The sequence below is a fragment of the Trachurus japonicus genome, chromosome 6 (assembly GCF_045865225.1).
Source record: "Trachurus japonicus isolate A0001 chromosome 6, Traja_1.0".
Taxonomy (NCBI): Eukaryota; Metazoa; Chordata; class Actinopteri; order Carangiformes; family Carangidae; genus Trachurus; species Trachurus japonicus.
Genome location: NC_140912.1, coordinates 13,915,592 through 13,932,876, shown reverse-complemented (window position 1 = coordinate 13,932,876; position 17,285 = coordinate 13,915,592). Strand labels below are relative to the sequence as shown.

General features: G+C 41.2%; 1 protein-coding gene across 1 annotated transcript; it reads left to right on the top strand.

The window, feature by feature from the left end:
- Positions 1-2,016: 2,016 nt before the first annotated feature.
- Positions 2,017-17,132, top strand: tbc1d2b (TBC1 domain family, member 2B). The gene is made up of 13 exons (XM_085779084.1): positions 2,017-2,448; positions 3,284-3,434; positions 5,355-5,526; positions 6,766-6,917; positions 7,141-7,394; positions 10,218-10,658; positions 10,863-10,973; positions 11,164-11,360; positions 11,951-12,445; positions 12,532-12,649; positions 12,937-13,122; positions 14,351-14,472; positions 14,613-17,132. The coding sequence occupies exons 1-13, from the start codon at positions 2,107-2,109 to the stop codon at positions 14,806-14,808; spliced, it is 2,937 nt and encodes a 978-aa protein (XP_085635210.1). The 5' UTR covers positions 2,017-2,106; the 3' UTR covers positions 14,809-17,132.
- Positions 17,133-17,285: the final 153 nt, after the last annotated feature.

Sequence of the window (17,285 nt, the reverse complement as noted above, 5' to 3'; positions counted from 1 at the left end):
CGTCTCTTAAAACACATTACTAAGCAGTTAGTCTGAGTGTTCACTCTACTGCAGTTACTTAAAAAAAAGCTCCAACCTCTTGTTTAATAATTGATATACTTCCAAGCATAAGACCATATATCTGTTGTTAACTTGCTGGGGTTCACATAGCCTATATACACACATGCATCATGTTATAACATGTTCAGATCTGCAACCATCAATCAGCCTAAAACATGCTGAAGAGTTTATTTTTCTGTCTGGCTAACGGGAGATGTTCCAACAGGCTAAACTATGGTCTCTTATAGGGGCCCTCTATAGATCTCTGGTCTGCCTTTTTCATGTTATTGTATGAGTCAGACAGTAACTCATGTCATCACTGGTGACTGGATTGATTTATTGATCAATATTGGTCCAACAATGAGCTGAGACAACAGTATAAGAAACATGGGGAGAGAGAGGAGAATGCCTACAACAAAGCAGTGGTTAATTGGTATGTGTCTTAACCACAAGGCTTGCAGAACACGCAGCATTATATTTTCTGCTTTAGATTATTATACGTCTTATGACACAACATGCAATTGTTGATCCTGTTTGTTAAATATCTGGAATCTCTGAAAATGTCAACTTTTGCCACAATGCATTTTAAGATCAGATGAAGATTTCTCAGCCTTAATTTGGAGATAATGATGACAGTAACCTGACAGGCTGCTGTAGGCCACTGTGACTCAGAGGCCTTGCCAAGTTCTCTGCAAGTCTTTTGATTTTGGTGTTCTGTTTAGTTGCAATTAGCACTACAGGAGCGCAATACCAACCAAGAGTCCCACATTATTGTCCTATCTTGTCCTTGTACTAACATGGTGGACATGTCTGGTTCCTAGACAACTCTGTCAATAGGATACAACTCATCACATTACTCAAATTCCGCAAATAAGTAAAATTACAAGGTTGTCAACATTTGTTACTTTACACAGAGTATGTGTCTAAAAAATATTTATTTTACAGATATAAGTACTAAATTCATTTGAAAATTTAGATCAAACAACCAAAAAGTAAAGATGTTAAAATAAGCTTCATGCTACAGGTGCAGATACAGTTACAATTGAGAATAGGCTACAAAGTAGCCTATTTTCCTTTTCATACTTTGAACACATTGTAATCTGAATACTGGCTTAATTTTACATAAATTAGATTGTGAATGCAAAATTTGTAAGTGGGGGCACGTATTGAAGCTGCCACGTGCTGCACTGTGCAGAGGCCTCATGCAAACCTATATCTGACATTTGAGAGCTTGGGTTTCAACCTGGGCCCAGCAGTTTCTTGTCTATCTTTCTTTTTGCCACAAGGCCCAGATTAATCTTGTTGCATCTCGAGATTTGTATTGATTGTTTAATTTTGTTTTGTTTTGTTTGTTTTTTCTTGACTATTCGTCTGCTTGTTTGCTGTCTTTTTCTGGACTGTCCATCTCCTTTTTTTTCCTTTTTTCTTTTTGGCAAACTTGTTTTTGAGCTACACCTTTTTACTATTGTTGTTGTCTCTTCTTAACACCACTATAATATAGTATTTTATATGGTAGCCTATTTACTTTTACGTATTATATTGCAGTTTCAGAATTAAGGAAAATGACTATAAAGTCTAGGGAAAGAGTTGGAAATCAGCAATACAGGCTACACTGTGCCAAATGTCAGTTATGATATGTGAAATTGCATCGGACCTATTACAGTAAATAAATAACACAAAAAACAATAAAGTTCTGCGATTTTCCTGTTTGTTCACCCATAGACATTATGTCTATGTGTTCACCAGTGTGATTTGTGAATGAATGAATGAATGCATTTCAGTGTCTCACCATTTGCAGCAGGTAAAGTTGTTGCACCACTCTGTGAAAGCCGGGGTTTATGCCCTCATCTTCTTCCTCCTCTTGTCCAACACCACCACCCAGCGGTGCTCCTGCTTTACACACACGCACGCACGCGCGAAGACACACACGAGCACGCGCCAACTTGAAAATAAACTACATCTCCCGTGCTCCCTCGTCCGGGGAGGCAGGTCAGTCATGCGGATGGAAACAGCAGTGGGCATCCGCTGCGCTGCTGCTGCTGCACGAAGAAGAAAGTTCGAGGAAAGATGCACGAAGAGGAGGATGGCAGCGAAGAGAACTCCGGCACAGCTCCGCGGATCCTGGCCGCCAGGTCCGTGGATGTGGCCGAGGTCGAGAGCGCCAAGGAGCAGGCCTGCAAGCTGTGCGGCTACTTGAACAAACTGTCCGGCAAGGGGCCTCTGAGAGGGTACAAGCCGAGGTGGTTCGTCTATGATCCGAGGAAATGTTACTTGTATTACTTCAAGACTCCCCAAGATGCCTTGCCGCTCGGACACATAGAAATAGGCGATGCGTGTTTCAGCTACGATGTGGAGGGGGAAGAGGGGCAGTTTGAGATCCGCACGGCCGGGAAGGAGTTCCTCCTGAAGGTAGAAACTTTTTCCGGCATGTGTGTGTGTGTGTGTATGACTGTTTTGAGTCTGTTTTTGCTGTCATCTGTGACTTCCTTTTCTCATTGTGGAACAAGCAGACACACCCATTCTAACTTTACAGATTTACCACGAGCTTTGCTTTTTATTCACACATGTAAATATTACAGCTGACATGGATGTGGATTTGATTTTCAATCAGTTTTTAAAGAAAAGCTGGTGTTTAAAAGAAATGACTGTACATGTGCTGGACGTTTTTCCCAGACATCAGCACATTACTCAGCTGAAACACACTCTCAGCACACTGTTTACACTCTTTAGGCTTTAAATGATTTAAATGCACATGAGCTCATTCTTCCTCATGACACCTCAGCCCAGTGAAGGGTCACAACATCTCATGTGATGGTCTCCTCTCTCGTCATATGACTGTGACGGCTACAGTGCCCAAACAGGTGCCTCTGGTTTCACTCAGCCTGGCAGCCTGTCAAAGGTTGCCACGGTTTTTCCAGCAGATGGTGTGAATGGTTAATACCAAGCAGCTTGTGTGGCCCGAGGCTGGAACTGAGACTGAAACCAGAGTCTGTGCTCGTTCACATGACCTATCTTTAATAGTAACTTGCTATTTAAAGTGCTTTTAAACTGCTTCATATGCTGTGTTTGTGTCCACAGCGCAGCGGTTATGTTGAAAACCAGTGTCACTTCATTCGTATTGATCTCTGAGTTGTCATTCAACCTTTGATCTCATCTGAGGCGACTTGTGTCAGCGTTTACCATGCAAGATAGTGACAGTAACGTTGATTGCGTGGGTTTGTTTGTGTGTGTTTTGTATTTCTAGGCTCCCAGCAAGCAGGTGATGCATTACTGGCTGCAGCAGTTGCAGCAGAAACGTTGGGAATACAGCAACACACGTGGCTCCGGCCAGAGAGACAGCTGGAGCTCCCCGACCTTGGCCCATCCTCCCACCGGCCTTGTAGGCAAAGAAAATGGTAGGCAGGTACACACGCACAAACACACAAACACACATGCATACAGTGGGAATGTACGATGTTAATTTCCCCTGCTCTGTTTTATCACATCCAGACACCAGCTGAAAGTAAACACATCTTTCACACAAGTGCTGCAAACACAAGTCGAGCTTTTTGTTGCCAGGTTCCCGAGTATGTAGGAGTGGTTGTGTTAAACACTGATAAAATCAGAAATCAACAAAAGGTCTCCCTGCTACTTTATCCGGTATGCGTTTTTATTTCTATGCACTATCTGCTGTGCTGGCTGGTTTCAACATCCGTCAGCTTTTACAACACAGTATATTCATACAGTGGAACATTATTAACACGTCATTTTCATCATAACTTGGATGTTCTTCTTTCTCGTTAACCAGTTGTTTCATTTCGTCATCAACCAGCATGTCTATTAACTGCTCTAATGATCGGGACCAAAAGGAGCTGTCATACCTGGTTGCGTGTGTAGAGTCTGGACTGTGGTTTGGTTTTGTCATGTGGTTCTTCATGGGAAAGCTATTTGGGATAACTTGGATATGAGGCTGTTGTGAGCCCCATAGTTTCTGACGGTTTTTTGTTGTTGTTGTGGTACACGGATAGCTCTGTCCGACCGCAAGATGGTTCTAGGTTGAAACCTTTTTGAAGTGCTCTCTCATGCTCTCCCTGTGCCTATGTGTGTTTTGCACAGTAGGTAAAGCAGGAACTATAAAATTACTTATTTTCAGATCATCCTAGTCATCATAAAAAAGAAAAACTACACATCTGTTTTAGCTGATAAGAGACTTGACTGATAAGAGACTGGGCAACTATCGTGTTGAGACTAAAAGGTTAATATTATAACCAAGTGAGGCATGAGAACTCTTTAAAGTGGCGTGACTTGTATTGTCTGCTAAGTGAGGTGTGAATGCCTCTTCCTTTTCCTGTCATCACACACACACCTAATAATACTCTCTTTTAAAATGCTCCGAGTGATTCTACCTTTAAAAGGCACAAAACTCACCTCATCAGTATCGGTGTACACATATCAGTTAGCCTCTTACAAGATAAATGCTTTTAAATCACAAATTGTACAAAAAATGGCTAAAAGCAACTTTAATGAATAAGTAGTTTAAACTAATTATACATTTTTTAAATGGTTTTTCTCCCCATTTCCTGGTTTATTTCCATCTTAGTAGTTCTTGAACTTTTGTCAGTGAGTAGTGCTGAAATGTGTGGAGCAGGAAACACCAGTAAAATCTTTCAGGAATGTCTCCTGAACTGTGAATAGGCCATTAAATGTTATATGTAGCTCTTTTGAATGGCTAGTAGACTATTTTATGTTTTTTTCTGTTACTAATAAATACTAATGTTTAATAGCTAACAATAATAGTTACTGCAAAGGTTTAAACGCAGCATGCCCAGACAAACTGTAACATTGACTTATTTGCATTACTAATTAAAGGTGACACAGGTTTATAGACCATAAAAAGATTTGTTTCCTGGTCTCAATATGCAAATTGAAAGAGCAGAAGGTGTCAGATCGTTGTCTTTGTCGGCTGTTTGTCAGTGGCTGTCCTCAGCACTACTTGGCCCGCAAAAATGTTCCCACGCTTTCTATTTTCAGCTAATTTCATACAAAGGGAAAATTTAAATTTAGGAGTCTGGGCATAGAAATGCTACGTACTGTATTTTCTGATGGTTAGGGAGCTGCCCACAGGCATCCTTCTTTGTGGTAAATAGCATTCTGGGTAACTCCAAGTGTTGCTTCACTTTATTCTGGAATCCATCCAGGGTCACTACAGTCTCATTTCCTCTACTAACAACAATAGATATACCCAAGGTCCTATGAAAGACAGAGTGTTGTGGTGATATGAGTAATGCTGTGTTATTATGATGTTATTCTAGTTTCTCCGTGTTTTGTGTTTTCAGATGGCTGCGTCTTTGAGAAGCCAAGTGACAGCATGGAGAAGGTCCGCAGCGACTTTGCCATCGATACAGAAACAGATGGTGGGGGAATGGTGGGGATCCAGTCAGCCCGAGGACCCTCTGCTGCGTCCACAAACCCCCTCAACTCACTCAAAAACATTGGGACAGAACTCAGGTGAGGCTAAACGGACAAACAAGGGAAGTGTGTGTTCAAGCCTTTGATTTGAGTCCTTGCTAAACAGGCACAACTAGTTGATCTGCCACAGTAGAGCTTTGAATAGTGAGGAAACTAAATACCTCTTCACTTCTTCTTCTTCTACTGCAGTAGAGGAAATGGTTACACTCATAGCTCACTAGCTGCTCTAGTTGATAAGCCATCAACAGTTCCCCCTCTGGGCCAGACAACATCTCTATTCAAGCGGTACAGCACACTGAAATGCTAAAAATGCGACATGTGGATTGGAATTTGCTTTTGTATCAATGGTGGAAAGAGAATTCACTTATAAAGGTGCAGAGGAATCTTGGAGCAATTAAGCTGCAATGCTGCTTTTTAATAGTGTGCCTCCACAACACACACACACACACAGCTACTGACAGAGCAGCTAATCTATAGCCTATACCAGTCCTGTGTTTAAATCTGTCAGTGTATCAGCAGTTTCTGCACTTAAAGCTCATGTGCAGACGTTAAAGCTGAAGAATGTCGCTGTAACGGGGACGTGATATTAAAGACTCAGACAGGCCTGCGCGCTTATAACGTGTGAGTTGAGTGTGATTCGCTACGTGGCCTTCACACTTCTTTGTGGACACAGAAAGAAGTGTGAAGTACAAGAGGTGAGAACTTTATTCTGTTGCACACAGTTAAACCAAACAAATGTCATAATGTGATGGCCATTATGTCAAGGTTCAGTTACAGAGGTCTTTCACACAGTAGAGATACGGTAAGTTAAAGCCCTGTTTATATTAAAGAATGTTTTTTGTATGTCTAAGATTATTTATTTTTAATAATGATTTTTGAGTAGTTTATTTTGATAATCCATCTTGCAGGGAACTGCTGTTGTTTTTAATTTGTTTTAATTTCTCTACAGCTTTCTTTCTGTAGTTCTTGACGACATACAGTATGGGTAGTAAATTATGAGCTAAACAAAAGCCACACTAAATATAATATAAATATGAAGACTTTTGCCTTGTGAAATTGTGTCAAGTTGACGTGTTGGCAAAAGTGAAAAAAACCTCAACAAAGAAAGGCTGTGCTCTTGTTGCCATTTACAAAAGTAGCAGAGCATGAAGCTTGCCTGCAGTGTGTCCATGGTCCATGTGGATTTTAAATAGTAGCAATCGCTTAATGCCCAGGATGTCACAGAAGCTCCACATTCATGGTCTCACTCACCCTCCTGCCTGCTTTCTGTTCTGTTAGGAACTCCATGTCCTATCTGCGGCAGGGCCGAGGAGTGGAGGGCAGACGCAGTGTGTTTTACACCAGTAACAGCAGCACAGAGGAGTGGGAGCTGGTGGATGCCCCGCCCAAGGACTTCCCTGAACAGAAGCATCACCCAGACACTCACAGACGTACGTGGACTTCCTGCTGCCTCAGCCACCCACCTCCTAGCTAGGATTTAATACTCATACTCATCTTACACAGGCTTGTGTTATTCCATTTACTCATCACTATAACAAACAGGCAGTGCGCTTTGCTCGTTTTGTTTTGTTCATTTCTGTTTCTTACACATACAATTTGAAGCTATAGGTGGGGTTTACAGGCAGCAAATGGTGAAATTCTCTTCTTCCTCAGATTCCTTTGGATCTGCATTTACTTTCGACTTTGTGCGCAACTCGACACGGCCTAAAAGGCCTTTGCTGCGAGACATGATGGGCTCCGGAAGGTTTGGGCGCAGCTCTGAGACGCGCAGCGCTGAGAGCTCCCCAGTGGAGTGCAACGGCAGCAAACCTTTGGAGATGCAGCTTCGCCTCCAGAGCCAGCAGGAAGAGCTGAGCCGCATGCAGCAGGAGCAGGCCAAACTCAGAGAGGAGCTGGCCAGTCAGAAGGTACAGAGTTATTTCTCTTGCCATTTCAAACAACATAATAGCATTTTAAAAAAAAAACATACATGTTAGGGCTGGGTAAAAATATCGATTCAGCAATGCATTGCAATTCTTTTCTCTGCAATTCAATATCGATTCAGCAATCTTCTGAATCGATTCAAGCCCCTGGCCAGTGGGGGCGCTGCGAGCAACACCCTCGTGTGATTCGCGCTGTACGGACGGGGGCCGCACTAGACCAAACCATAACAATATGGGAGTGAGTAGCAGCAGCAGCGGGGATCGATCGTCGGGGGAGGGACGCACCGCGCCGTGCCGTATTAACTTTCGCTTTCAACACGCGCTGCTGTTATGCATGCGAATATCGCTACTTTTTTTTTTTTTTAAGACGTTAGTTTAGGCGGCAGCTCTTTGTTGTTAAGGCGGCCGCCTTAACAGGAAAGCGCTGCGGGAAACCCTGAACTTATCTGACAGCTGCTCTCACTTCTTCCTCTGCTCCTCCTCACTCACTCACCTACACACAGACAGGACTCTGTCTTCCTCACACTCACCCCAGCCCCTCAGTTTCTCATCCCACCTGCCCGTACCATACACATTGACAGTCAGTCAGAAATCACAGAACTTAAACATCATAACAAGAACATTACTGCGGGGTCGCTACAATATTTTCAGTTGTGCAGTCAACTATTATTAATAATATTGTTTTGTATTGTTTTATTACTCAAAATGTTATGAGTTATTTTCCAAGAGGAAAGTATCACATAGCCTAATTTAAATTTAGCTGCACTGTAGTTCAGTGTTAAAGCAGTGTCATATTTTGTTATGCTATGAGTTATACTATGGCTGTTCATAAGGCATGAAACTAAACAAATAATTATTAAAAAAAAAAAAATCTGGTACTCTTATTTGTGTATTTCTGCTTGATACTGAATCGATATCGAAGCATTTCAATCAATATCGAATCGAATCGATATCGAATCGTGACCTAATGAATCGAAATCGAATCGAATCGTGAGATTCTCAACAATACCCAGCCCTAATACATGTAGGAAGGAAGACAATGCTGTATGGGAGCGGCTATACCAACAGGACTACATTAGTCCTCAAGCACTGGATGAATTATCTGATACTGAAAGCAGTACTATTCACATTCATGTCCATATCACAATTAAGAATATTCACGTTGTCCTTTCTTTAAGCATCATTATCAAAACTTTACCTTCAAATTTAGCCAATACTTTGGTCTATGACAAAATAACCACAAAACTAATGAACTTCCTTTTACCTTCCTGTACTTTATGTGGCTTAAGACTATTTATTTTAATTTCCTGTTTGTTGTCTTAAAGCTCATCTTACCAGCCATCCTGTTAACAGTAGTCTTAGATATTGCTAAATTTAATTTAAAGACTTATTGATTTTCACAGTGACACATTATGCCATTATTTTTACTTTTAACTGCCAGGATTTAACTTTATGATGAGTGAATTGTCTCTACTGGACACTGTAAAGCTTTAACCATCATGTCAGTGAATGAAGCAAAAGCCTGAGGTTGTGGTGTCATTCTGATGGGCTCACTGGTGAAGAAAGACAGCAATGTTTAGTCATGCTTAAACCAGAAATAAGAGAAGAGCAGTTTCCTCACAACAGTCACAGCTGTGCTGTTCCCTGGCCTCAGTCTCTGTTCTTGTTTTAGTGTTTGGAGACTTAGCTGATTGGTCACAACGGCTGCAGCGCTGGCCAGATGAATAAATAATGTATGTGTGTGTATGCTTCCTCTGTTAAGTGCCAGCTCCAAATTTGGCAGGAAGTTAGTAAGGAACTCTGAGTCACTGATTCAGCTGGTTGAGTCTGTAACTGCTGCTAGAAATATTCTGTTAGTGTTCAGGTCAAATGGACCAAAGCTGAGGTTGAAGTATTGTTAATAACATCTATGTCCTCCAGGTAATATTTGGTCTAGGCTGAATTTATTAGTCACATCGTCCTTTTGTTAAAAGCTAAATGAAGTTCATCCACCTAGCATGGAAAGATACTAATGTACCTAGTGATCACAGAGTTATTATATAGTATTACAATATAATTTAATAATATTACATTTGCAAAATGTCTTCTGAAAGAATCTGTCGGTGTCATGTCCCAGTTACCGTGTCTGCATCTCTGACCCCATGCCTTTGGGTTTGTTTACGTGAGCACACAGTGCAAAAGCATGAGCTGAGTATTAACATTTTGGCCATGTTTTCTCAGTGCAGCATAGCTATTTAATGATGTATGTAGCTCTGGGACCCTTTTTGTTATTGAACTAGATGAGGTCGGTTATTTTGGCTTTCTGATCTCAGAATTAGAATGGGTAGTGAATTATGAGCTTAACAAAAGCCACACTAAATATAATACAACAAGTAAAAAAGACAATTTCACAAGGCAAAAGTCTTAATTTTTATAATTGTGGTGATGTTATTTATGTCCCAGTTCATTGGGACCAGTACTGACTATTACAGATGTTTGTTAGAAGGACAAACATAAGTTTATCGCTACATTTTGAAATCCATAGCAGTGAGCTACAGTAACGGATTGTGAAATTGTGGCAAAGATGACACTTTGTTTTGTATTGCAAAACTGTGGAATGTAACTGGTGTATGACTTTTCACATTAGTGTCCAAGTTGATAATACAAGATCATATGAAATGTACAATATTTGAGCTTTAAGCTTATTATATACACCACAAGCACACAGATCATTTAGTTCAACAAACACACATTTTCTGTGACCAAGGCAACTTCAGTTTAGCATATCCTGATTATCTGTTGACCAGACAAATTGTCTTTATCTCCCAGGAGCTGGTGAGACTTCTGCAGCAGACTCTAAGGACATCTCAGTGTGAGAGGCCGACAGTGCACCGTCCAGCCCCAGCTCCAGCTCCAGATCCAGATCCATCTGCAGACTCAGACCAGGCCCAGTCCCCCCAGGCAGTACCCCAGGAAGAAATCACCCAGCTGGAAACCCTGCTTCAGGAAAGAGATGGACAGATCCAGTCCTTGTGTGGCCACATGGAGCGTCTATCTTTGGAGAAAGATAGCCTGCAGCAGGAGCTGAAGGGCCTGAAGATTAAAGTGGGGGAAATTAATGACCAGCTGGGGATGCTGATGGAGACCATCCAGGCTAAGGATGAAGTCATCATAAAACTGTCGCAGCAGAACTCAGAACAGAGCGGAAATCCAAATGATGGCAGTTTGCTACCTCCCGGCAAAGAGCAGCAGGAGCTGGACATCCTCAAGGTGAAGAAAACAAAACCCAAAAGAGATTTATAGTTGATTAAGAGAATACAGCTGAGTTTGATTGTAGAACCAGCAGAAACGTTTATGTCATATTAATTTCTGTAGTCTCAGTTTAACATAAGATTGTAATTCTTCATGGTTTGTTTTTGCTGTAGTTCAATTCTCACTGATTAAACTAACACAGTGTTTGTTTTTCCCTTTCAGGACAGTCTTCAAGGCTACAAATCCCAGAACAAGTTCCTGAATAAAGAGATCCTAGAGCTTACAGTGTTACGCAGAAACTCAGAGAGCAGAGAAAAAGCTCTAGAAGCAAAGGTACCATCTTGCGTTTTGTTGACTAATGGTGCATTACATAACAGAAACAGGAAGTCTGAGTAACTTTGGGGGAGGTTCAGCTACGGGAAGACCTCAGCTCGTGCCCCCGAAACCTAAAACACAAATGAGGAAAAAATGAATACCAAGCTGAAACTCAGTGTTAACCCTCTCTCTTCTGTCTTTGCTGCAGTACACGGCCCTGGAGGCCAAGATGTGTCAAGTGGAGAGTAAGTATCTGGTGCTGCTTCAAGAAGTGAAGACTCCAGTGTGCTCTTCATCAGAGCAGAGTCCTGCCCGCGAGGTCATTTCCAGATTATTAGAGGATGCGCTGCAGGCAGAGGCTCCTGACCAGCAAGAGCACCCCATCTTCAAGCCCAACACTGTCAGGTAGGGGCCGTGCAAAAAAAAACCCTGTTGTGTTATGTCATATTCAATAGAACTAGTTTTGGAAAGCACAAAAACATTTTAGATTTTACCTTGAAATTTAAATAACTTTAACCTAAATATCAGAAATCTGTATGTGCAAGGATTAATGACTTGTCACAATGAGGATTTTCAAGCACAGCTTCATTGTAGTGTTGCAGAAATAATATACTGTCTGAAACATTGGAGGAATGCAGTTACATGTATCGAGGAAAAATCCAATTTTGGAGTGAAAAAGACACAGATGTTGCTTCAGGAGCTTTAGTAGACCCAGATGTCAGACTCAGAAAGCAGCTCACAAGACCTGTTTTACTTTGATTGACAGTTGCACCTAATTTCTCCAGACACTTCTAATTAGTGTGTCAGACTTATGTACAAGCTCAGGCACATCCTTTTTGGAGCGTGTCAAAAAAATGTATTTTTAGAAATTCAGGTAGTCTCTACGTGAAGGCAGGCTGACAGAATGTGACCCCCCCACCCCACCCCGACTAATATAATATAGTATTATAATTAATTAATATATAATTTTTCTCCCTGCTGTGATTCAATGTTAGTGAGTATGACGTGTATGGCTTCAAGACGGTGCCCGAGGAGGAAGAAGAGGAGGAGAAGCTGGTTGCGAAGGTGAGAGCTTTGGAGCTGAAGTCCCTGTCCATGACAAATCAGGAGGTGTCGGTGGGAGTAAAGTGGGAGAACTATCTGACCAGCACCATGAACAGAGACTTGGTGCGCTCCCCTGAGCTCAAAGCCCTGATTCGCTGCGGTGTTCCCCACGAGCACCGCTCTCAGGTGTGGCGCTGGTGTGTCTCCTTCCACGTCAAGAAGTTTCGGGACCACTTGGCACCAGACTATTATGAGACCTTGCTAAATGTGGCACGGGAGAAGCCCAACCCAGCCTCGAAGCAGATCGAGCTGGACTTGCTGCGTACTTTGCCCAACAACAAGCACTATGCCTCCCCGAGTGCAGGCGGCATCCAGAAACTCAGGAACGTCCTGGTGGCTTTCTCCTGGAGGAATCCAGATATCGGCTACTGTCAGGGCCTCAACAGGTAACAGGAGGGCACCTGGTTCCTCTGATTCTCTGTTGTCGTGCCTTGTTGTGACAATTCATTTTTATTGCATGCAATTTTGACAGGCTGGCCGCCATTGCCTTGCTCTATCTGGACCAAGAAGATGCCTTCTGGAGCCTTATAGCCATCGTGGAAGTCTTCATGCCAAGAGACTATTACACCAAGACTCTTCTTGGCTCACAGGTACAGTATATATATTTGCAGCACTTGGGAAACACAGGGACTAGTTCCTGTCTCCTTACCAAAGTGAACAGGTTTCTTTGATGACTGTGATGTCGTATTCATGTGACCGAGCCTGCTGCTGCTGATTTAGTAGAGCAGGAATGCAGTGAAGTGGTCTGGTCAGCATTCCTTGCTGCCTTTTGCCCTGTTGGGTATTTTCTCATCTTCTCCCCCCGGTGTAAAAATTAAGGTCTTTGTTGGCAGTTTAAAAAAAAAAAAGAAATTAACAAATGGTTGTGCCTATGCAGGTTGACCAGCGTGTCTTCAAGGACCTGATGAGCGAGAAGCTGCCCCGACTTCATACCCATTTTGAGCAGTACAAGGTGGATTTCTCCCTCATCACCTTCAACTGGTTCCTGGTGGTGTTTGTGGACAGTGTGGTGAGCGACATCCTCTTCAAGATCTGGGATGCCTTTCTCTATGAAGGTCCAAAGGTAAGAGGTAGAAGAGAGAGAGGAACTGTGATCCTCTTATCTCACAACAACTTCTGTCCAGACATGCACACAGAGATCTAAAACAAAGTTAAAAACTAAAGAATCTCAAACAGTCTTTTTGATGTAGCCAGTTTAGGTGAGTAGGTTTAAATTTACCTTCCTCTCTACAGATGGTGTGTCTGATAAGTTTGTTTCGGTGTAAACAAAATCCCATATATGCATTTTGGTGGTATTAACAAACCTTAACTCACCAGCACTTGTTTCAAAACCCTTAAACCTCTGTGAGCCTTAATTAAAGTTCCATTATTTGTTGTTTTGAGATTTCACTGATGTGTAATTTCACATGAAATTAGCACCCAACACTGCTCGTACAAAGCTTTGTAGCCTGTTGTAGCTCTTTGTTTTGGTTTTATGGTCTGCAGGCAGTGCTCTCATAAACTCAGGCGGCTATTTTCAGCAAAAATATTTGATACAGCCCTGACCACGATCTGCACAGCAAATCATAGACATAAAGTTAGCGACTAGCTGCTGAAGAAAGTCAAACACCCAGCAAGTTAAAGACGTCGATATTTTTTATCAGGAGACCTCCAACACAATCAAAATTTGTGTTAGTAGTGGACTTTAATTTTCCATGTTGACACAAACACGACTTCAGACGAATGCTAATATTGATATGTGCCTGCTCAATGTCTAAATAGCCATGTTTTTGCTAGCTTAACAAAACAACATATCTGCAAAAACACCTACAACTTCTAAAAAAAAAATGCATCTGTAACCCCGCACTAACTTAATTTTGGCCATTTGAAGGCAGAAGAACCAAAAATATATATTTTAACACCTTTTTAGCTAAATGGCAAACCTGTTAGCAAGCAGCTTGCTACACATCCTGCATCCTGCTTCTGTCTTGCAGCTCTCATGTGGTCGCTCGCCTTTGGTTTTGTTTTTACGCTCCACCAACTGGAGAGGAAGATATTTGGCTTTTGAGTTCCTCAATGTTCCCCTATGTGTTCACTCGCTAGTTACAACAGTAGCGTTTGCGCAGAACTGTTATCACCAATTTAGTCTGTAGCCTATTTGTAGTTCTGTCAAGTGTAGTTTCAGCTGTAAACTCAGTAAATCAATAGACAGAAAGCCATTTTATACTGTGCAAGTCAAAGATGATGAATGTATTATACTGTCACACAAAAAAAGTCATGAATTTCACAGCTCTGATGGTTATCTTCCTCAGATCATATTTCGCTTCGCCCTGGCTCTCTTCAAGTACAAAGAGGAAGAGTTTTTGAAGTTGCAGGATTCCACAACCATCTTCAAATATCTTCGATACTTCACAAGCACAATCCTCGATTCGAGGTATTGTAACTGCAGTTTTGTCCTGGTGTCTGTGTTCATGCACTATTACTGGGCTTTGCTCCTTGTTGTGTGACGGGTGTATGAAGACAAACACAGACTGATACGGTCGCCTTTTTCCTTTTCTGTTTTCTTTTTTGCAGGAAGCTCATGAGTATCGCTTTTGTGGACATGAACCCGTTCCCCTTGAGGCAAATCCAGAACCGCCGCTCCTTCCACCTGGAGAAAGTCCGTCTGGAGCTGACGGAGCTGGAGGCGATCAGACAGACCTTCCTCAGGGAGAGAGAGACTAGTCAGGATGGACGGAGCTTTGTCAGCGATGATGAGGAGGACAACTGACCTTAAACTTCAAAGCACCTTCCCAGGCTATGTGGCTGCCATCTGAAGACAAAGAGGTCACCTCCACACCGCAGTTGATGTGCTGCAGTTGTAAAAGGGATTTTTTTCCTCCTTAAGAATAGTTGGAGTTGGTCTCTGCATCAAAGAACAATCAACTTTCTAAAGACTTTTTAAGTCAAATTGCATCAAAGGACCAAAACATCGCAGGCCAAATCAGTATTCCTGCCATTTATTTTTGAAATGCTTTATTTGCTGTATGCTTGTTTGTCTTTGTCATGGTTACAACAGTACACTCGTCTTATATCTCTTCCTCCTCCAATGCTGAACTCAACACTTGCAGTCCGAATCAGTATTTTTGAAAACATAACTGTGATCCTTTCATGGTTGAAGGAATTATTGTATTTTATTTTTTACTCTTGTTTTCATTGTGATTATTTTTTGTGCTTTCACCACCCCACTTCCTTTCTTAAATGTCTGGAAGTTGTTTATCTTTTTTAATACATATTTTCCATAGTGCCACTCAACAACATGTTGTGTGTTTGATCCCTGAGCTCGAATCGCTTATGCTGAAAATCACAGTTTACTGAAACCTAAAACTTAAGTCTTTTAATGGTTTCTAATCATATCATTCCAGACTGAATGTGGGTCCAAAGATTTTTGAACAAATTTAGAATCAAAGACTGAAATGTACTACCACTGATGTGGAACAGGGATGCATCGATAAAGCCTTTGTACTACAGTACTACAGTGTATTTGGCAGAATCTTCCACAGGAACATCATTTTTGATACTCTGAAATTATTTTTACTCTTAAATATCACTCACTGCAATTACTTTCAGAGGGACATCTGATAGCTCACCTACATTTCCACTAACATTTATACTTAAACTTGTACTATACTGCATATAATGTCCACTGGATTTGGTTTGGAGGAAAATATGTATTTGCTTTGACTTTAAAACACCAAATTTATGGATGCCAACAAATTACCTGATTATCTGACTAATGTATAACTACTCTAAAATACTTACTTCCCTGTAAATGGCTTACTGCTCCAAACTGTGTTTTTTTGTGGCTTTCCCCCCATTGATAAGGGATATTTAATGTTAATACGAATAGATGTCCCCCTGACTAAACCTGCTCTGAAAAATATAAAACATATGTACAATGCTGGAATATCCTTAAATTGTGGATGTAATTGCATTCATTGTCCTCAGTGTGGCAGTATAACATTTGTTTAGCCAGCGTTTACAGTCAGTCACAGGTACCATTTAGTGCTGTATGCCAGCTCTGGGTGAAAAGGCTGTGTAGTCAGTGCGTCAGTGTGATCGTTGTGTGAAAAAGAGGGCAATGATGATTTTTTATGTATGAGGGATGTATTTCAGGAGGTTTCTTGACATGGAGACCAACATCTGTCTCTCTTCCACACCCAGGTACTCACACATGATGGTTTACTCCTCTGCACTTTGGCCATATTCTGCGTGACACCTGTTTTATAAAACAACAGGTTTATATTGGGTCAATCAACAGTGTTAAACTGCTCTACGACAGGGAAACAAGTGTTAAGTTTTTTTCTCACTTAGCCCTTTCTCTTCTGTGCTGATGTTTTGTTTACAACTCATAATAACTTTTTATTTACTCTTGATTTACTTTGAGCTGTTTACAGTGATTTCTTTGCTGTTTGTAATGCGTCAACCACTTTTTCTCTTGCCATTGTTTTGTCACAGTTTTTGTTACACCTGATCTTTGGAGCAAATGGCAGAGTTGCAGTTGTTTTGGTGTTGGAAATGTAAAAAAAAAAAAAAAAACCTTTATAAGTTACAATTGAATTTGTTTTCCTCATGAGAGCAGGTCTCTCTTGAAAACAAAATGTTCGAACTTGATTGGTCTAAGGTAAAAGTATTTTTTCCTTAGGTCCACTCATTTTGTCAAAGGGCTCATACAGTAGGTTTTAAGGGTTACTTATATTTCATTACACAACCTCTTGTCCTAAGGTTGGTTTGCATGCATTTTTAATGTTTTTATGTTTTATTTTCACATTGAATAAGCTACATGTAAAACTATCAATATATTCTTTCTTTCTTTTGCTTTTTCCAGCATTATATTGCACATGTGTAGTGACAGGATGATATCAGAACATTATAGGGCACTTCACTTTTTTTTTTCTTTGTCTCTACAGTATCAAGTCAATTGTTAATCGGTTTCATGTTATGATGAAAAGTGCAAAGCTTTTATGTTAGAAAAATGAGCATACGCCACTATGTTTTTGTAGTACCAGTTAAAAGAACAACAACAATTCAATAAACAATGGCTGAGTGTGTGGAGACTTGTCTGTAAGTGTTCATGAAAACCGCCCATGTTAGTAAAACTCAGTTCCTTAATTGCTAGATCAGACCAAACACCAGTTAATGTTAGTCACCTTTACTGATAGTTGTCTCTCTCATGCTACAGTTTCATAATAGAGCCATCAGGGGGCG